General features: G+C 41.3%; 3 protein-coding genes across 5 annotated transcripts; 1 reads left to right on the top strand and 2 right to left on the bottom strand.

The window, feature by feature from the left end:
- Window positions 1-232: 232 nt before the first annotated feature.
- On the bottom strand, window positions 233-5726 carry LOC103984735 (uncharacterized). Of its 2 annotated transcripts, XM_009402295.3 has the most exons (10): window positions 4765-5713; window positions 4630-4696; window positions 3779-3807; window positions 3474-3682; window positions 2273-2391; window positions 2004-2108; window positions 1854-1929; window positions 1252-1405; window positions 986-1165; window positions 233-586 (listed from the first exon to the last, which is right to left on the bottom strand). In XM_009402295.3, the coding sequence occupies exons 1-9, from the start codon at window positions 4996-4998 to the stop codon at window positions 1019-1021; spliced, it is 1140 nt and encodes a 379-aa protein (XP_009400570.2). In that variant the 5' UTR covers window positions 4999-5713; the 3' UTR covers window positions 233-586; window positions 986-1018. The 2 variants fall into 2 exon arrangements, with proteins under 2 accessions (XP_009400570.2, XP_018681261.2); XM_018825716.2 differs by lacking the exon at window positions 986-1165 and having other exon boundaries at window positions 4765-5726.
- A 754-nt stretch (window positions 5727-6480) lies between these two features.
- On the bottom strand, window positions 6481-8875 carry LOC135673394 (uncharacterized). Its single transcript, XM_065182336.1, has 3 exons — window positions 8591-8875; window positions 7852-7962; window positions 6481-7673 (listed from the first exon to the last, which is right to left on the bottom strand). Exons 1-3 carry the CDS (start codon window positions 8756-8758, stop codon window positions 6672-6674), a joined length of 1281 nt encoding a protein of 426 aa, XP_065038408.1. The 5' UTR covers window positions 8759-8875; the 3' UTR covers window positions 6481-6671.
- Window positions 8876-10858: 1983 nt separating this feature from the next.
- LOC135582613 (auxin-responsive protein IAA6-like) lies at window positions 10859-15076 on the top strand. Of its 2 annotated transcripts, none has more exons than XM_065182337.1 (7): window positions 10859-11478; window positions 11770-12119; window positions 12193-12316; window positions 12915-13177; window positions 13593-13737; window positions 14561-14626; window positions 14800-15076. In XM_065182337.1, exons 2-7 carry the CDS (start codon window positions 11816-11818, stop codon window positions 14849-14851), a joined length of 954 nt encoding a protein of 317 aa, XP_065038409.1. In that variant the 5' UTR covers window positions 10859-11478; window positions 11770-11815; the 3' UTR covers window positions 14852-15076. The 2 variants fall into 2 exon arrangements, with proteins under 2 accessions (XP_065038409.1, XP_065038410.1); XM_065182338.1 differs by having other exon boundaries at window positions 14561-14657.
- Window positions 15077-15377: the final 301 nt, after the last annotated feature.

The raw sequence follows: 15377 nt of genomic DNA, 5'->3' as shown, positions 1-15377 counted from the left end.
AATCACACTGAAAGATGATTGCAGTGACTCTCTCTGTATCCTGTGTGGAGGTTCCTGTGATTGAAATCTCCCAAGACATCCTTCAGAAATCCACATATGACCATTAACCATATAAGATTTAGGTGATAGTCAATAGCAAGCATCACTTGGGACCATTTAATCTTTCAAACATGTCACATTTAATCTTTCAAGGCAACACAAGCCAATGTAGGAACTCAGCAGCCAGCAAACACTCATAACAGCTGATTCTTCACATATAAGTAGAATTTGAACATCTTTCAAGAGTTATTCACTGTTAACTAAAACAGGAGGACACTAGTGAGTTCAAAATTTCTTGAATGAAGCAGGCTCTATTCACATGGTAATTGTTGAGGTGAAACAAAGTGGCATTTCTCAAAGTACAAACAAGATAACTGAAGAAATCAAGGCAGGCAAGCTATAGAGAAAAAGTGTCTGTGGTTGAAAGCACTCTCTCATGAAAACACAAGTAACTCAGGCTGATCTTTGCTCCAGAATAAATAGCTTTTACACTCCCACTGTATTGCTGTGCTGCCATCTCCACAGGCATAATCACCTTCAGTGGCATCTGAAACAATGGACAGAAGCAACGTGTCAATCCAAAGTAAGCTTGTCTTGTACTCATGGGCCGACAAAAAATAAAGCTATTTGACCTAATTCTTGATGAAGCTCATAATACAGTTAAATTAGCAACTAACCATAGTCGAGAAATAGTACATAAATCTTGACTTAAAAACTTATAGGACTTGACCATAAATACTAGCCAGAGCAAAGTAAACAATGTAAATCTTGGCTGCACCAATAGAAATTAGTAAGCTTTATAGAACTCTCTTTTGTTAAAATCTCTTTTGGCTACTCTTCATATAGAAAAAGAAGTTTCAACCAGGACATCCGTCCACAAATAGGAAACAGAACATACAGATCGTAGGACATACAACAGCACAAAAAAGCATTCTTCTCTCATTACCAATCAGTTAATGTGACTGAGTCAGTTAAGCTTTCATTGATTTACTACTCTTGCTTTGCATTCTTCAAACAGCTTGAAAGAAGTTAGCCACAGTGTCTCTGCAAGTCTAGCATCATATGAAACTGGAGAAGATTTAATTGTCCTACCCTTCGCCCCAAAGAAGTATCTACCTGATGCTTCCTAGAACAAAATACATAACAAATGGTAAATACGAGTTTCTTCTGAATAAAAAGATGATCCATGACAGATACATCAATGAAGCTTACAGGCGGTGCCAATGCTGCGTCCATGATAGAGTCAACCCCAATTTCAGGAGACTGCAGAAGCTGCAGGAATCCTAGAACCAAAAAGGCCAGCCTTTTTAGGGATGGAGGAAGTTCCCTCATTATGTTCGTTGCCACTGCTCCAGGATCAGCGGCCCTAAAATATAAGAAAGTAAATCAATAGTCAGCATCTGAAGGCTTCTTCATTTTAAATCAGTGAAAATGAATATGATAATGGTTCAAGACCTTTCTCTGTTGCAACCCACAACAGCATTGTACATTTGACAAGCAATTATTGGATATTTCAGCTGGTCATCATCAAATGGTGACTTCTTATAAGGACAACCAAGTAAAAGATTATCCTGGGAATCCATAAATTTATGTTTAAAATCAACTAAAAAAAATGGCATTTAGTTACCGTCGCATGATACTGTATGGTTGGTAGCAATTATAGAATAATGTACTTCTATTTATTTATAGGCAGCACTTAGCCTAATTAAAAGGTTTATGATATTTAAACAAAATTCTAGTACCAACAAAATAAAATGTAGATAAGTAAACAGAAGCAAGATTGTGTCTTGCCATTATTGAGTATGGTCACATACATGATAGAGACATTTGAAGCTGGATCCATCACATAAAGTTGGCGATGAAGCTCATATGAGAATAGCAGAGTACAAACTGTCATGCATGAAATCACTGATCATTAACAATGAAATATAAGTGGACACTATGTTTTCTATTACTGAACTTACATTTAGAGTACTCATAGGTTTGAGCAAACTGATACTTGCCCAAAGTAGACAAGCAATGGAGATTTTCTCTGGCCAGGTTTCCCATATTGACGTCAACATGGGATACTAAGAACAAAAATAAGGGAACAAAGTGGTTAGTATTTGATACACATAGTAATGTGGAAGCAATGTTCAATGCAGTTTCACTAAACAGGAAGATGTCAGCTTCAAAATTTAGAATTCCCAAGAAATGAAATATTGCATATTTAGTGGTTTTAATTTACGCTCACCACTTCTATGAGTAAAAGATGTCACGTTAACTATCCTGGAAGGTACAGGGCTATTCTTGAGCAGTGGCAACATAATATTGGTCAGAAAGAATGCACCAAGGTAGTTTGTTTCCATCATCCTGTAAAAAGAAAAACCAAATCAAGACAACAATCTTAGATGTTAAGTAAGAAAACATTTGTCCAGACAATATGGCAAGTAAAAAATGAAAATATTGATAAACCGTCAACTCTCATAAGAATAAATATGAAATGCTATTCTGCTTAAAAAACTAAAATGGAACATGATTATAAAATAAAACAAGATAAATTACCTATGATCTTTAGAGAGCATTTGGATTAAGAATCATTATTACTTGTTTCAAGGATACACGAAGCATAACCACACATATCTTGGTTTAGAAATGGACATCTCTTCAACAACTTGAAACATACAATTATAATTTGCCAATGTCACAATGCTTGACCTGTTACATGTCAGTAAACATTCAGTAATTTGTATATAAAAATCAAGAAACAGACAATGTGTTGCATATTTAGCAATGTGTTGCATATTTTCCAGCTCAATATCTCAAAAAAGTTTTCCGATTCACAAGAAGAGAAATAGGACAGGAAACACACATTCTATCAACTAGCACACAGACCTTTATTCCTGATACCCAGAAATACTGTCAGTAGTCAAGGAAACAGTTCATAATCTCAAGAGTGACAAACGGGCCTTCCAATGCTTAGTTGCTTACGACTGTTGGCTCAGCTTATTAGAGACACAAGATATGGGACCACATCATAAAAGATTCAAAGAATTTAGTGAGCAATTTTATCATGTATCATCTCTATGATCAATAGTTTTAAGTTCATGGATCCTTAATAAAAGCAACTATTCTCATAAGGTTGCTCTTAGCTTATGTTTCTTGTGATTTAGTGGTTTCCATCACTGAGTTTCTGTCGTTACCTAACCTATCCAATTAAGAATAACAGTCTGCCTTATATAATGGAGAAAGTACTCACAAGAAGGCAAAATATATGAAGTTTTGCACATTAGAATATGCACAAGTGTTCATAAGAAGGCATCAATCCTTCATACTCTACTAAATCAGAAGAACTTCTAAAGTGGAGGAAGTACATAACAAGAGAAGAAAACTGGCAATAAGAACACAGGAACTAATACAGTAAAAGACTTTGTAAAAAGGAACTGAGGGATTACTGGTCAAATCCATCGGCGGTAACTCTGGAGGATTTTGCCAAAATTCCAGCATTATTTATAAGAAGTTGAATTGAGGGATGCAGATTAGACTCCTCCAGCCACTGTTTTATTGAACTCTCAAACTTCATAATTGAATGAATGGATGATATGTCAACCTGAAATGCTTCCACACAGGCATTCTGGTCATGTTTCTTGATCTCTTGAATAGTCTGTCAAAGAGGCAGGGAAACAGTCAGTGAAGAACCAACATAAGTTGCAAACAGGGTATGAAAAGTGGACGATATTACTCCAGCAATCATGCATACCTTAGTTAGTGTCTGAGGATTACGCCCAGCTGGCAGTCAGACATACAAAAGAACAGTTATGGTTAAAACTTAAAAGAACCATCAGTTTACCCAAGATTGGTATGACATCTACTATGAAAAAAAGTTTACATATCAGTTAAATTTATCCATAATATGCCTAAAAGAATCATTAGCCTAGACAAGATTGGCACAGGATGTGCTACGAAAGAACCATCTATGCCAGTCAAAAACTCAAGTCCAAGTCAACTCATACAAATATATGGAACTCATCAAGCTACATAATAGTCAAGCATTGCATGAGTCTACAAGATGGATGAAACATCCATGGTTAAAAGTTAAAGGAAGAAATAAGTACATTAAAATAAGAGAAAAAAAGTTCCACCTAAATACAACTCTAATAGCACATAGCATAGTTGGTCAAGTAGAAACAGTCCTTATAAATGACTTTGGAACTATCTTTATCTATTTTTGCCAAATTTAAGTTCTTTCAGAACACCACTTCTGGGTTCCAGTCCACCTTCAGTGAACCAAGCATAGAACTCAGGCCACTTTCATCAAGGATCCCCATTGGTTGTTCAGCTCTGCAGAAACAAACTGATTCATTCTACGCTTTAGCAAAGTTCTTGAGTCATATTTTCCATCTGGAACACTTGCTTGTGCTTTCACATCTCTCTAAAATTGCAGTCATAGTAAGATCTTGGTTTATTAAATTTTTAACACAGCATGACAAATCAATTTTGTGCAAAAATCCAAGTGCTAATAAGTCAAATAGTACCTTCGAGAAAGAAAATACATGTGGATCAGATGTTCGCGGAAATGGCTCAGAAAATAGATTTCTAATATGTCCTTACCAAGAATAACAAGGTAGCCTTCCGCTGCCAGGGCTCTTGCGGCGGCCGCGCCCAAGCCGGAACTCGCCTGCAAACAACGGAAAGTTTTCGTTATCCTTCCGAGAAGCCAGTTAGGTGTGCAGGCGGTGCACTTACGCCGGTGATGACGCCGAGGGGTCTCTGGATCGGGGAGGAAGGGCCGGGTGCAAAGCGGCGGCGAGGGAAGCGTGGTGGCGTCGGTCCGAGGAGGGAGGGGAAGAGGGCGGAGAGGCGCGGGGCGAGGAGGAGGTAGAGGTGGGAGTAGAGGAGGGAGAGGGTCCAGCACACGGCCATCCTCCAGAACTCGAGCGAGCACACCATGTACACCGCTTCCCAATCCACCACAACCATCGTTCTCCTCCTCGTTCCACGCGCGACTGCTCTCCAACTCCGCTGTTTTATTTTCCTCCCTTGGCAACATCATGTCAAACGGGTCGGATTGTATCGTATCGAATCGGGTCAAGATTCTCGGTTGTATTGGAGAGAATCCTAAACACCGTCAAATAGATTCGGGTAAGATTCTCTCTGTCGTCGCTACAAGAACCCAAACCAACCTTTGAAGCCCCCCTCCCTGCGTCTCTCCGCATCGAAGACGAGATCGGACCCGTCGATCCTACTCGTCGGGGCGTCTGCTCCCTGTCTCTTTTGCGAGCAACGTCCGAATCGATCCGCAAATTCTAGGGCTTTCCGAATGGGGTCGAATCGGTAAAGGATGCCGGAGATGCGTAGCGGCGCGCGCAGGGGCCGCGTGCAGACGAAGCCGGTGGTCCAGGCTGACCTGCCCAGCACCAGGCGGCGGCGGGCGGCGAGGACCCATCAGCCGGTGGATGATAACCCGCTACCGACCAGGTCTGCCGAGCGGAGGAAAGGAATCGAATTGGTGGAGGGCTGCGGCAAAGTCGGAGGTTCGGGCCGGGAGGAGAACAGGGAAGGAGTCGGAGAGAAGACGACGAATGACTTCGATAGGTGGCCGCCCTCCGGAAAAAGTGACACCTTTTTCGTCACTCCTGCCGTGGTTACTGATACAAATTGAGCAGAAGCGCCGCATGCTATCCCAATCCCTACGTTTTAATTCGGTTTTACCAACGACAATATAAAACAAACGATAAAAAAATAATTTTAATTTGGTAATGGCGGAGAACGTCAGTGATGACAGACGACGGTGAGTTAGCCATCATCTTCGTTGTAGATGCCATGGTGGTGATTGCCATCTGTGTCGACGCCGACGTAATTGTCGAGCAAAGAAAGGGTCGCGATGCAGGTGTTGAGCGGCCACCATCTTCGCCATCCTCCTCGCCCGCGCCTCTGTGCTCTTCCTTCGTCAACGTCGTTGGTGTCTTCTCCACAAGCATTACTTCAACAAGGACGACGCTCGCTCCGACTTTGACTGCGTCGACTCCGTGGCGGTGCCCCCAAGTTGTCCCCTTCCGCAGCTGCATCAGTCGAATTCCTCTTCCCTTGAGACCCTCGTAAACGCCCACTATGACGAAATGGTGGCCACCTCGTCGTTGATGTCAAAGGAATTCTATTCCCTGCAGTTGCCAAGAAGAGAAGCTCCGAAAGGTTGGTAGACGAGTGATTGTTAGGTGAGTACGTTATTGTAGCTCTTCTCATCCATAACAATCATACCGTCGTCTATCACCACTAAATTAAAATAAAATAAATAAATAAATCTAGATATTTTATTTTCGTAATTATACGGATGCAGATGTATTGAACAGCAAGAAGCCCAACAATCCATGTCTTGTCCATCTCATCGAATCTGCATTGTGCTTTTTCTGCCTACTAAAGTGGGAAGAACAATTGGGTCACACCAAAGCATGCAGAGATGTATTGAACAGAAAGAAGCAGATTCTTAAAAATGCCCCCTTACAGAAAAGAACTCATACTATCAGGAAATTTTTCAGGTAATCTGCTGCTTCAACGGGTTACATGATATATGGAATTAATCAAAAAAGTATAGAGAACCCAACTAGAGGAACACAATTTAGCAGCTGGTTACGATTTTCTGTTGTCAATCTACTCTAGAATCTGAATTCAGATGTCTTCCCAGAAACCTCTTCAAGCATGTCGAGAAAACCTTTTCTTCTTGTGTCTTGGAAAACAGAAACATCGAGGTGTAGATGGTTCGAGGATGCAGCCTCGAATCTGGTCCAAAGCTCTCTCTTGAGTGTGGTTTCTCCAGGCAGCTCTTCATGGGTGCTATCCAAATTCTTACAGATAGGAGTGGCAAGTGAGAGCTGGCTGTTCGCAGGGGTTGGAAGCGGCTTCTCATCTGATGGTTCCAGCAGAATACAAGTCCTGGGGGGTGATAAGAACCAATTAAGAGTTCCATCAACTTTCTTCCTCCGACTCATGGATACAGGAGCAGCCTGCATACCAAATAGCTCCTGGCACGTCATAGACAAGCTATCTGAAACTTCAGCATCATTGTCATCCTCAGGTACTCCATCCTGCTGACTTGGCTCAGAGATTGGATCAAGCATTCCAGAACTCTTTGGTAAGCGCAAAGTTATCTCGTTTTCCCTGTTTTTCTGATTTGAAAGACTCAAAGGAGAAGCAGATCCAGAATCCAATGCACCACTCATTTGTCCAAAAGAATGAGCATTTGACAAACCAGTTGGTTCGTGTTTTTCTTCCACTCGTTCGATCAGATCGCGGCAAGCATTACCAACATTAACTGAAAATGGAGGTAACTTATGACGACCAGATTGCTCTTTCTCTGTGAATACTCCTGCCATATGTTTGGATGATCCAGGGCATTTAGACACAGATGGTTTGCCTTTGGGTAATGGTGTTAGCAGAAATAGTTGTCTTCCACAATCAACAGTACAGGTGCCGGCACGCCAAGAGACAAGAGGTGAAGAAGAAACTATCAGGTTGAGCTCAGGTTCATTTCTTCTGCTTGCAGCAGCATCTCTATCTCTCACTGCACCAGGAACAGGATTGGTATCTAAAGACTTGAGCTTGTTTTCAGTGGCTGTTAAAGAAGTGTCAAATGATTGCCGTAGTCTTGAGAACCATGGCTGCATAAGAGCAAATAAACCATAAGTGGCAATATGATGCATAAATCGTACCTTCTCCAGTTTTGAAAGGTAGATCCAATCTACTTCAATGTTCTCAGAAATGTAAGTTCCTCGGCGACAACCAATACAATTAGGTGATAAACTTCAGATCAGCAATCAAACCAAATTTAACACATACCTTCAAAGAGAAATGAATGTCAGATAATATACTTCTGAAGGAATCAATATCTTGGCTTGCTTTCTTGCTTATTGTTCTGTTCTCCATAGCTTGAGCAATTAATTCATCAATCTGCAAAAATTATCAATGACGAGCTGCATATCACTTAAGTACCAAAAAATAGAACATTTTGAACATTACCTGCAAAAAAGAATGCAAATGCAAAATCCACAGCCAGGGAACCAGACATGACCATTCTAAATGCCAATATATCAGATATACAATAGAACAACAACTATAACAAGTCGCAATAACCCAACTTTTGTCAGGTATTGCATAGACCATACAAAATAATGTGCATCTACTACTTAGACAATAAGTTGTCGTTTTTGAATAAGATTATATCGGCGATTCAAAGCTGAGCAAATGTACAAACAAAATACTGTACACCATTGAGGATGAAGAAAGTACATAACATCAAATCCAGAACCCTCCCACCACCCAATCAACAGGATAGGTGGGAAGCCAAGCACACCGTATTTCTCATTGCTCAGGAACCAAAGCAATACAAGAACACAAGAAAAGTGTCAAGAATCCAAATCATAATAACCAAACATAAAGAATGACTTGAAAGTCGAAATCTTTGGCAGGATGGTAGCAAATTGTTCTAATGCTCAAAGACGCCATACTAGAGTCCCATTTAAACCCTAAGGTTTTGATTCCGAAGCGGATGCCAATCTAGGGTTTCCAATCGACGTACCTGGCTGACGAGACTGGAGAGGTCGGACCGGAGGAGGAGGAGGCGATCGAGGGCGCCGTCGGCCCCGTCCTTGGCCCTGCTCTTCTTACGCGATGGGAGGGCGTTGGCGGCGTTGGATACGTCGCGGAGAGGCTTCCTCGCCGCCGATTTCCCTCGGTGGCTCTTCATCGTCTGGTCTACCGCTCCCCTCTCGTGCCCTTCTGCGCTCTCCGATCGAGGACGAAGAGGAAGAACAAGAAGCGCCCCCAACGGATATGAGGTTTAAACCTCGAGCCTTCTTTTGTCGCTGGTTTTGTTCCCTTGCCCTAGGTTGTTTTATTACCCATCACATCGTAACTCGTCTAATATACCTTCCATGTTCACAGGGGGACCCATGACACTTATAGTCACAGAGTTCGTACACATCGGTGATGGGTAAGAGTCGTGCACCGCGAATTATTATCACCTTCGCATTACTTGGTCAGCCCTGAAACTTCCCAAGGGTTGTCGCCGCCTTCCAAATGCCTGACGTGCGGGCCCACGAGGTGTGGGTCCCACCGCAATGGACCTGCTTGAGTCCACGTCAGCCTCGTGCATACCGGTAATTAGTCTTCTCATCTTCATCCTCGAGACCCTCACCCGATGCAGGTCGAGAGGAACAGGATAAAGGAATCAACACACACGGCGTGGGAGGAGATCGAACAGTTGGTGATCACCTGATCCATCGATCTTTTCTCTCTCATTTCAACTGCAGATGTTGGAGGAGGCAATTCCTGTGGTTCCCTATGATGTTTCTGCCGTGGAGGACAAATCAGACTCGCAGCCTGAAACTGAAGTATCTTCGTTGTGCAAGGTAAGAAACTGCAGGCTATGGAATGATTCCATGCTACAATGATGGCCATGCATTCCCAGTGGGCTCACTTTATTCCACGCTCGAGAAAGAATATGTTCAATCGGTATAGACCTAAAAACTGGGTAGAGAACTGCGGAAGCTGGGAATACATCTGCTGCAGAAGAAGAAGATGATTGTAATTGTCTGGTTCATTCAGATGATGCACATGGCAGTTCAAAAGGAGGAGACATTTAAGACATAACAGAGGTTCTGAAAGCTGGAGTTTTTAGCTGGTGAGTTCTCATGAAGTGGAGCACAGATGATTCCCATTAACCTTTTGAAATTAGAGCAAACTTTTTATCTTTTGATTGTTGTTTGTTCTCAAGATAGGGATCCATTAGCAAATGATTGGTTCAATAGATATCTTCATCCAATAAGAACAAGCTGAGCCTATAGTCAACTTAGTTGAAGCTGATTGATGTGCTTGATGTCAGGATGTCTCTTCCCAACCTCACAACCAAATGGCAAATGACAAAAAAATATTGAAGCATTCTCATGGTGTCTTGATGAAGAACAGTGCACTGTGTAATAATTTGGCTGCCATCAATCTATAGCGGTTGATATTTTTGCAGTAAGATTAAGCAGGACCTAATAGTCAAGTATATTTCTGAGGCCAAAATGCCACTGAGGTTACAAGAGAAACCACAGCAATGAATCAGATGGACAGTGGATGTCATTCTCACAAGATGACATGAAGTGAGAAACATTAATCATGGGATCTCCAAGTTCAATGCATCTCCCCCATCTCTTCTAACTTTCTTCAAAAGCAATCAATCCACCAGTGAGTGGATCATCCAAACACTCTCTTTTGTTACCAGTAAAAGATTTCTCAAGGTTGTTTATTGGAGGAGAGCTACTGTCACCAATTTCTACTTGGAGTAAGAAATTTTGGGCCACTAAGAATCTTGACAAATCCATCAAAAGAGAAAGCCAAATATCAACTTCTATCATTGGCACCGAAAGAGAAGCTTGGAGTTTTCAAAGCTGGCGAGAAGTATCCATCACTTCCAAAACACTTCTCCAGCTACACCTCTCACCATACATTGAGGCTTTGTTATAGTCTAAGATTCCAAGGAATAAGGCACTGTTTGATCTTTGTTACATACACTAAGGAATAAGATCTGCAGATCAGAGTCCATGATCTTACAGCCCCTCCCATGGCTGGACCACCTCCCCACCGCCGCCTAGAAAGCAGAATACACTGCATCGAGGGCCCTCCTACTCTCACCTCCCTCCTCCACAAGCTACCAGCTTTCAACAGGATTAAACAACAGATCGCAGTCATGGATGCTTGCAGAAATTCATAATGGCATCTATTGAGGTCCCCCCGGCCACTGTCGTCGCTTGGCATTAACTCAGCTCCAATGTCCAACTCCACAAGCCTAGTCACAGTGCCACCGCAGAGTTCTCCAAGTGCTCTGAAGTAGTAGCTACAGCAGGACTGATAATAATTGGTGTTGTCACCGACCAGTGCAAAGTGTTTGACATCGAGTAGCTTTGGTTGCGCACGCTTTTGTGCTTTTCTCGTGTTTCTTTTTGCTGCGTGTGAGAGAGGGAGGTGGCGACAGCAGATGTGTCTGCGGGTGACTCGCATCTCTATCCTATGCTTGACTTGGGAACGTGTGTTGCTGCCACAGGAGCAGCGCGCCTTCGTTCCACTGTCGCCTGCTTTGAGTGAGCCCTGCTCTAAATTCCCCTTCTTGGTCCGGTTTACAGCTGCGGTGTCTGCTGTCTTGATCCCCCCCTTTATCGCACTCCGAATTCGGTGGAGGGGGAAGACGACAAAGACAAGGAGACATTTTCCAGGCGCGACAGCCTTTTCGGTTGCTTATCCTCTGCGAAAGATTTGGTTTTGAAGTGTTGGGCTGGTGCAACTGGTGTTGTTCCCCGAGCTCGGAGAGTTTTGGAACTTCGAGCGGCGGTGTTGCAGGGGAAAAGAAAGGGTGAAAAGCTTTCCGCTGTTCCGGAAGAGATTTCTCCTGTCTGTCTCCTTGGGTACAGGCCATTGTTTCATAAGGTGAGCAGTCTTTTCCAAGGTTTCTTCTTCGTTTCCTGGTATTAGCTTTGCACATCAGTGGCTATGATGATCAACTTCGAGAATAGTGTTCTTTTTTCTTTTGCTTCTCCTTTGCTCTAGCACAAGAGAGTTGTTCTTAAAAGTGGGTCTTTTAGATGGTGCTTCATTTTTTCCTGTCAAAAATTGAATTTTCACATTTAATTGACGAGGAAAACAGTAGAACAGAAGTGGTTGTTCAGTAATCCCTTCTTGAACCAGCAACTGTGACTAGAAAGTGTTACATCAATGCAGATTTGGTCACTCTCTTTCCATTCTTGGTCCACTAGAGAAGATAGGCATGGAAGAAGGTCTCAGAGGAGGAGTATGTCCTCAGCTGCTTGATTTGATGCCAAACAAAAGAGATTGGATAGTGAAGGATGATGGGAGAGGAGGGGAAATGAAAGCTTCACAGCTAGAGGTGGAGAGTTTGGAGCTGAGACTTGGCCTCCCTGCAACTGAAGAAGAAAAAGACCCCTCTGTTCTCTCTCTTGCTCTCTTTTACAAGTCCTCCAAAACCACCACCAACAACAACAACAACAAGAACCACCACTGTGCTGGATCCAAAAGGGGTTTCTTTGGCACATTTGAGTCCAGAGCAGAAGGTATTTCAAGCCAAATGTTTGCCTTCCTTGATGGGTTTAGATTTGTGTACCATATTCTTCTCCTTTATTTCAGGACCTCAGCAGCAGAAGACAAGTGGGGCAAATCTAAAAGATGAGCTGCATCAGAGCCAAGAGAGAAAGGTAGCACATGAGGCCCCTGAAAATGCATCTGCGGCAAACATGAACTCTCAGACAAGGTAGCCATAATGGAACCTATGTATTAGTATCTTCCCCTCAAACCTTGGATTTTTCTTTCAAAGTGTCTGTAAGTTCTGCAATCTATTCACATGTTTGTTTATTTATGATGGTATCCTTGCCTTTGTTAATATCTCTCTTGTGCACATGTGGCCTCTTATATAATCTATTATTTCACAGGATACTAAATACTCAGTTGAGTAATAGCTAATTAGTATTAGTGATGTGGATTATTGTAGTCTATGCATGTGACAGGATTTGGTTTACCCTCTGATCTTTGTGTTGGCCATTTCATAGTTGAATTCTTTTTAGAAACAACTGCTTCTAAACCATTTGTTAGCCTATCCCAGCTAAGTTTATTTTCTTCTCGTCTCATTCTCTGGTTTGCTCTTAGGATATTAACCTCTTTGTTTTCTTTTAGCTATTTTTATAGCATGCCTAATTTTCAGAAGAAAAGTTAAGTCCTGATTTATATATGTAGTGATACTTGATTACATCATTTGAGTACTTACTGAAGTGTTTTCACTTACATTTTTCTTTTAGATCAAACCATAATATGTCTAATTTATCTTCGCATTCTGCTTGGCACATTAACATCAGAGCTGCATCTGTTCCTCTGGTTGGTTGGCCTCCTATCCGCACCTTCAGAAAGAATTTCGCTACCGGCTCATCCAAGCCGTCTCCTGAACCACAGAGTGGGGATTTGCAGTCCAAAGTGAAGCTTGAGGACTGCAAGAAGGGCTTGTTTGTGAAAATTAACATGGAAGGCATTCCAATTGGCAGAAAAATAGACCTGTCAACCTATAACAGCTACGAGAAGCTCTCTCTAGCTGTGGAGGAACACTTTCAAGATCTTCTAGCAGGTAAATCTGTAATCTAATTCAGAATTAAGAAGAGTACTCTTTTCATTTAGTACTCATTCAGCAGGGGCTCAAGTTCATTCTTCGTTTAAGTTCGACTTGTGCAGATACTTGTTGGCTTGACTTCCTCGCTCAAACATTCTCTGTTTATCTATAATGTCTTGTTTGCTGCTTATACTGCACCTTTCTTGATAAGTATGGAAGAATATGTCCCATGCACATCCTTGAATCATTAGTAGCTTCATGTTTGCATAATTTACATCATCTTTCCTTCTTCTTTTTTTCTCAAACTGATATATAGCCTAATATTTTGTGATTCTCGCTGGTCAGTTGCATAAACCTATATTTACATCATTGATGCAAAATAAACAAAAGAAGATCTGTTAGTTTGCTTACATTTTTTGTTATTATATTGTAGCTCAAAAAGATCCTTCTACTGCTGATACTTTGAAGGATGGAGAAAAACAAGTATTTACAGGCTTATTAGATGGTACTGGTGAATATTCACTGATCTATGAAGATAATGAAGGAGATAGGATGCTTGTTGGAGATGTACCTTGGGAGTAAGCTTTCCTTTCCCTGCGTTTGCACTTACCAGTTTAGAAAAGTGTCTGATTTTAGTTGCTCTTTCAAATGCATGAATATGGTACCGTATAGCACTTGTTGGATCAACCGATCGACTGCGAACATTTTTCTCTTGTGTTTGATTATCACATAATATATGTGATTATCTATCGGACAACAGTACATGTTAGAGCAAATTTGCACAACAAATTCTAACATAGAATTTTCAACTATCATCTGACCACACAGCACTTCCTGAAACAATAAGATCGAATTTCCTTAAGAGATTTATTTTAAGGATTCAACTTTTTTCTTGTCTTCCGTAGCACAAACTTCTGGCTTACAATTCCTCCATTGGTGTGGTATCACTTCTATCCTAAATTGAAGACATAATAAGTAAGGCGAAGAGCAATTAGATTAATAAGACATCGACATTCATTTTTTTCATAATTCCTGATCCAAGAAGATTGACCAGAGGCAAAGAAAATAACTGATTGTCAAATGAGAAGAAATTGCAAGCCATTGTCAAATGAGGCTCCATTCAAATAGACTAGAGGAAGAAACACCAATGTGGTACTTTTTCTTTCAGGCAAAAGGATATATGAAATGTGACCCTATTGTTGACCTTGTATAAATTCCATTTTAGTCATGAGATTTAACATGCTTATGCAAAATTTTTGCCTCATGTCGCACTTAGTTTCTCATTTTTATGCTTACAGGTCTTTCTATCTGAATATTGCAATTCAGCATGAATCAAGAACATTAATTGAACTAATATTTCAAGATTCTAAAATCCTTTTTTTTGTTATTTGACACTTCCAGCATGTTTGTTTCGATGGCTAAAAGGCTGAGGGTGATCAAGAGCACCGATCTTTCTGTAATTCGTGTGTAAGTTTGCGGTTTTTGTTTTCGTCAATCTGTAAGTACTAGTCACACATTAGCTTTACTAACAACTTCATAATAGGGGATCCAAAGAGAATTGTGGTGACTTGGTTCCTCTAATTTACATCTTTAACTCATCTGCTTAATTTAATGCAAAGTAATCTGTTCATATTTTTCAGTCAGGACCAGTATGCAGGAAAAGAACAGCAACAGAGTGTTGAATTATATTAGGAGAAGGCATTCCCTGTTCAGGCTTTCATCTAATGCTTCTTTCTTTTATGTGCAATGTATGGGTTGGTGGATGCAACCGAGTGTTTTTCTCATACTTTTTGGTTCAACTTGAGTTCAAATTCCTCCTAATTTTCCCCCTTATTGGGGTTGTGGAGTTCGTGCTTTTGAACGATATATATATAATAATGTGTAAACTCATGATATCCAACTGCCTGCTTATTTGCATATGGTTATGCCTCCGTTGAGTGGTGAAAGTCTGACAGCTATTTATGCTGACATATATGTTGAAGATACAGAAAGTTGGTTGGTCGTTGATGGTGTGAAATGTTGGGAACGTCTCTGTCTGCCCGACTCGATCTCGAGTCGTGTGTAGGGGTCTGAGAATGTTCGAAAAGGAGGATCTAAAACTCGCTTACATGCTTGATGATCGACTCGAGTCGTGTGTGTAGGGGTCTGAGAATGTTCGAAAAGGAGGATCTAAAACTCGCTTACATGCTTGATGATCGACTTAGAGAAAGACTAAGGT

Source organism: Musa acuminata, chromosome BXJ1-5, assembly GCF_036884655.1.
Source record: "Musa acuminata AAA Group cultivar baxijiao chromosome BXJ1-5, Cavendish_Baxijiao_AAA, whole genome shotgun sequence".
Classification (NCBI taxonomy): domain Eukaryota; kingdom Viridiplantae; phylum Streptophyta; class Magnoliopsida; order Zingiberales; family Musaceae; genus Musa; species Musa acuminata.
The sequence above is the reverse complement of the archived record's forward strand: the minus strand, read 5'-3'. Positions and strand labels throughout refer to the sequence as shown.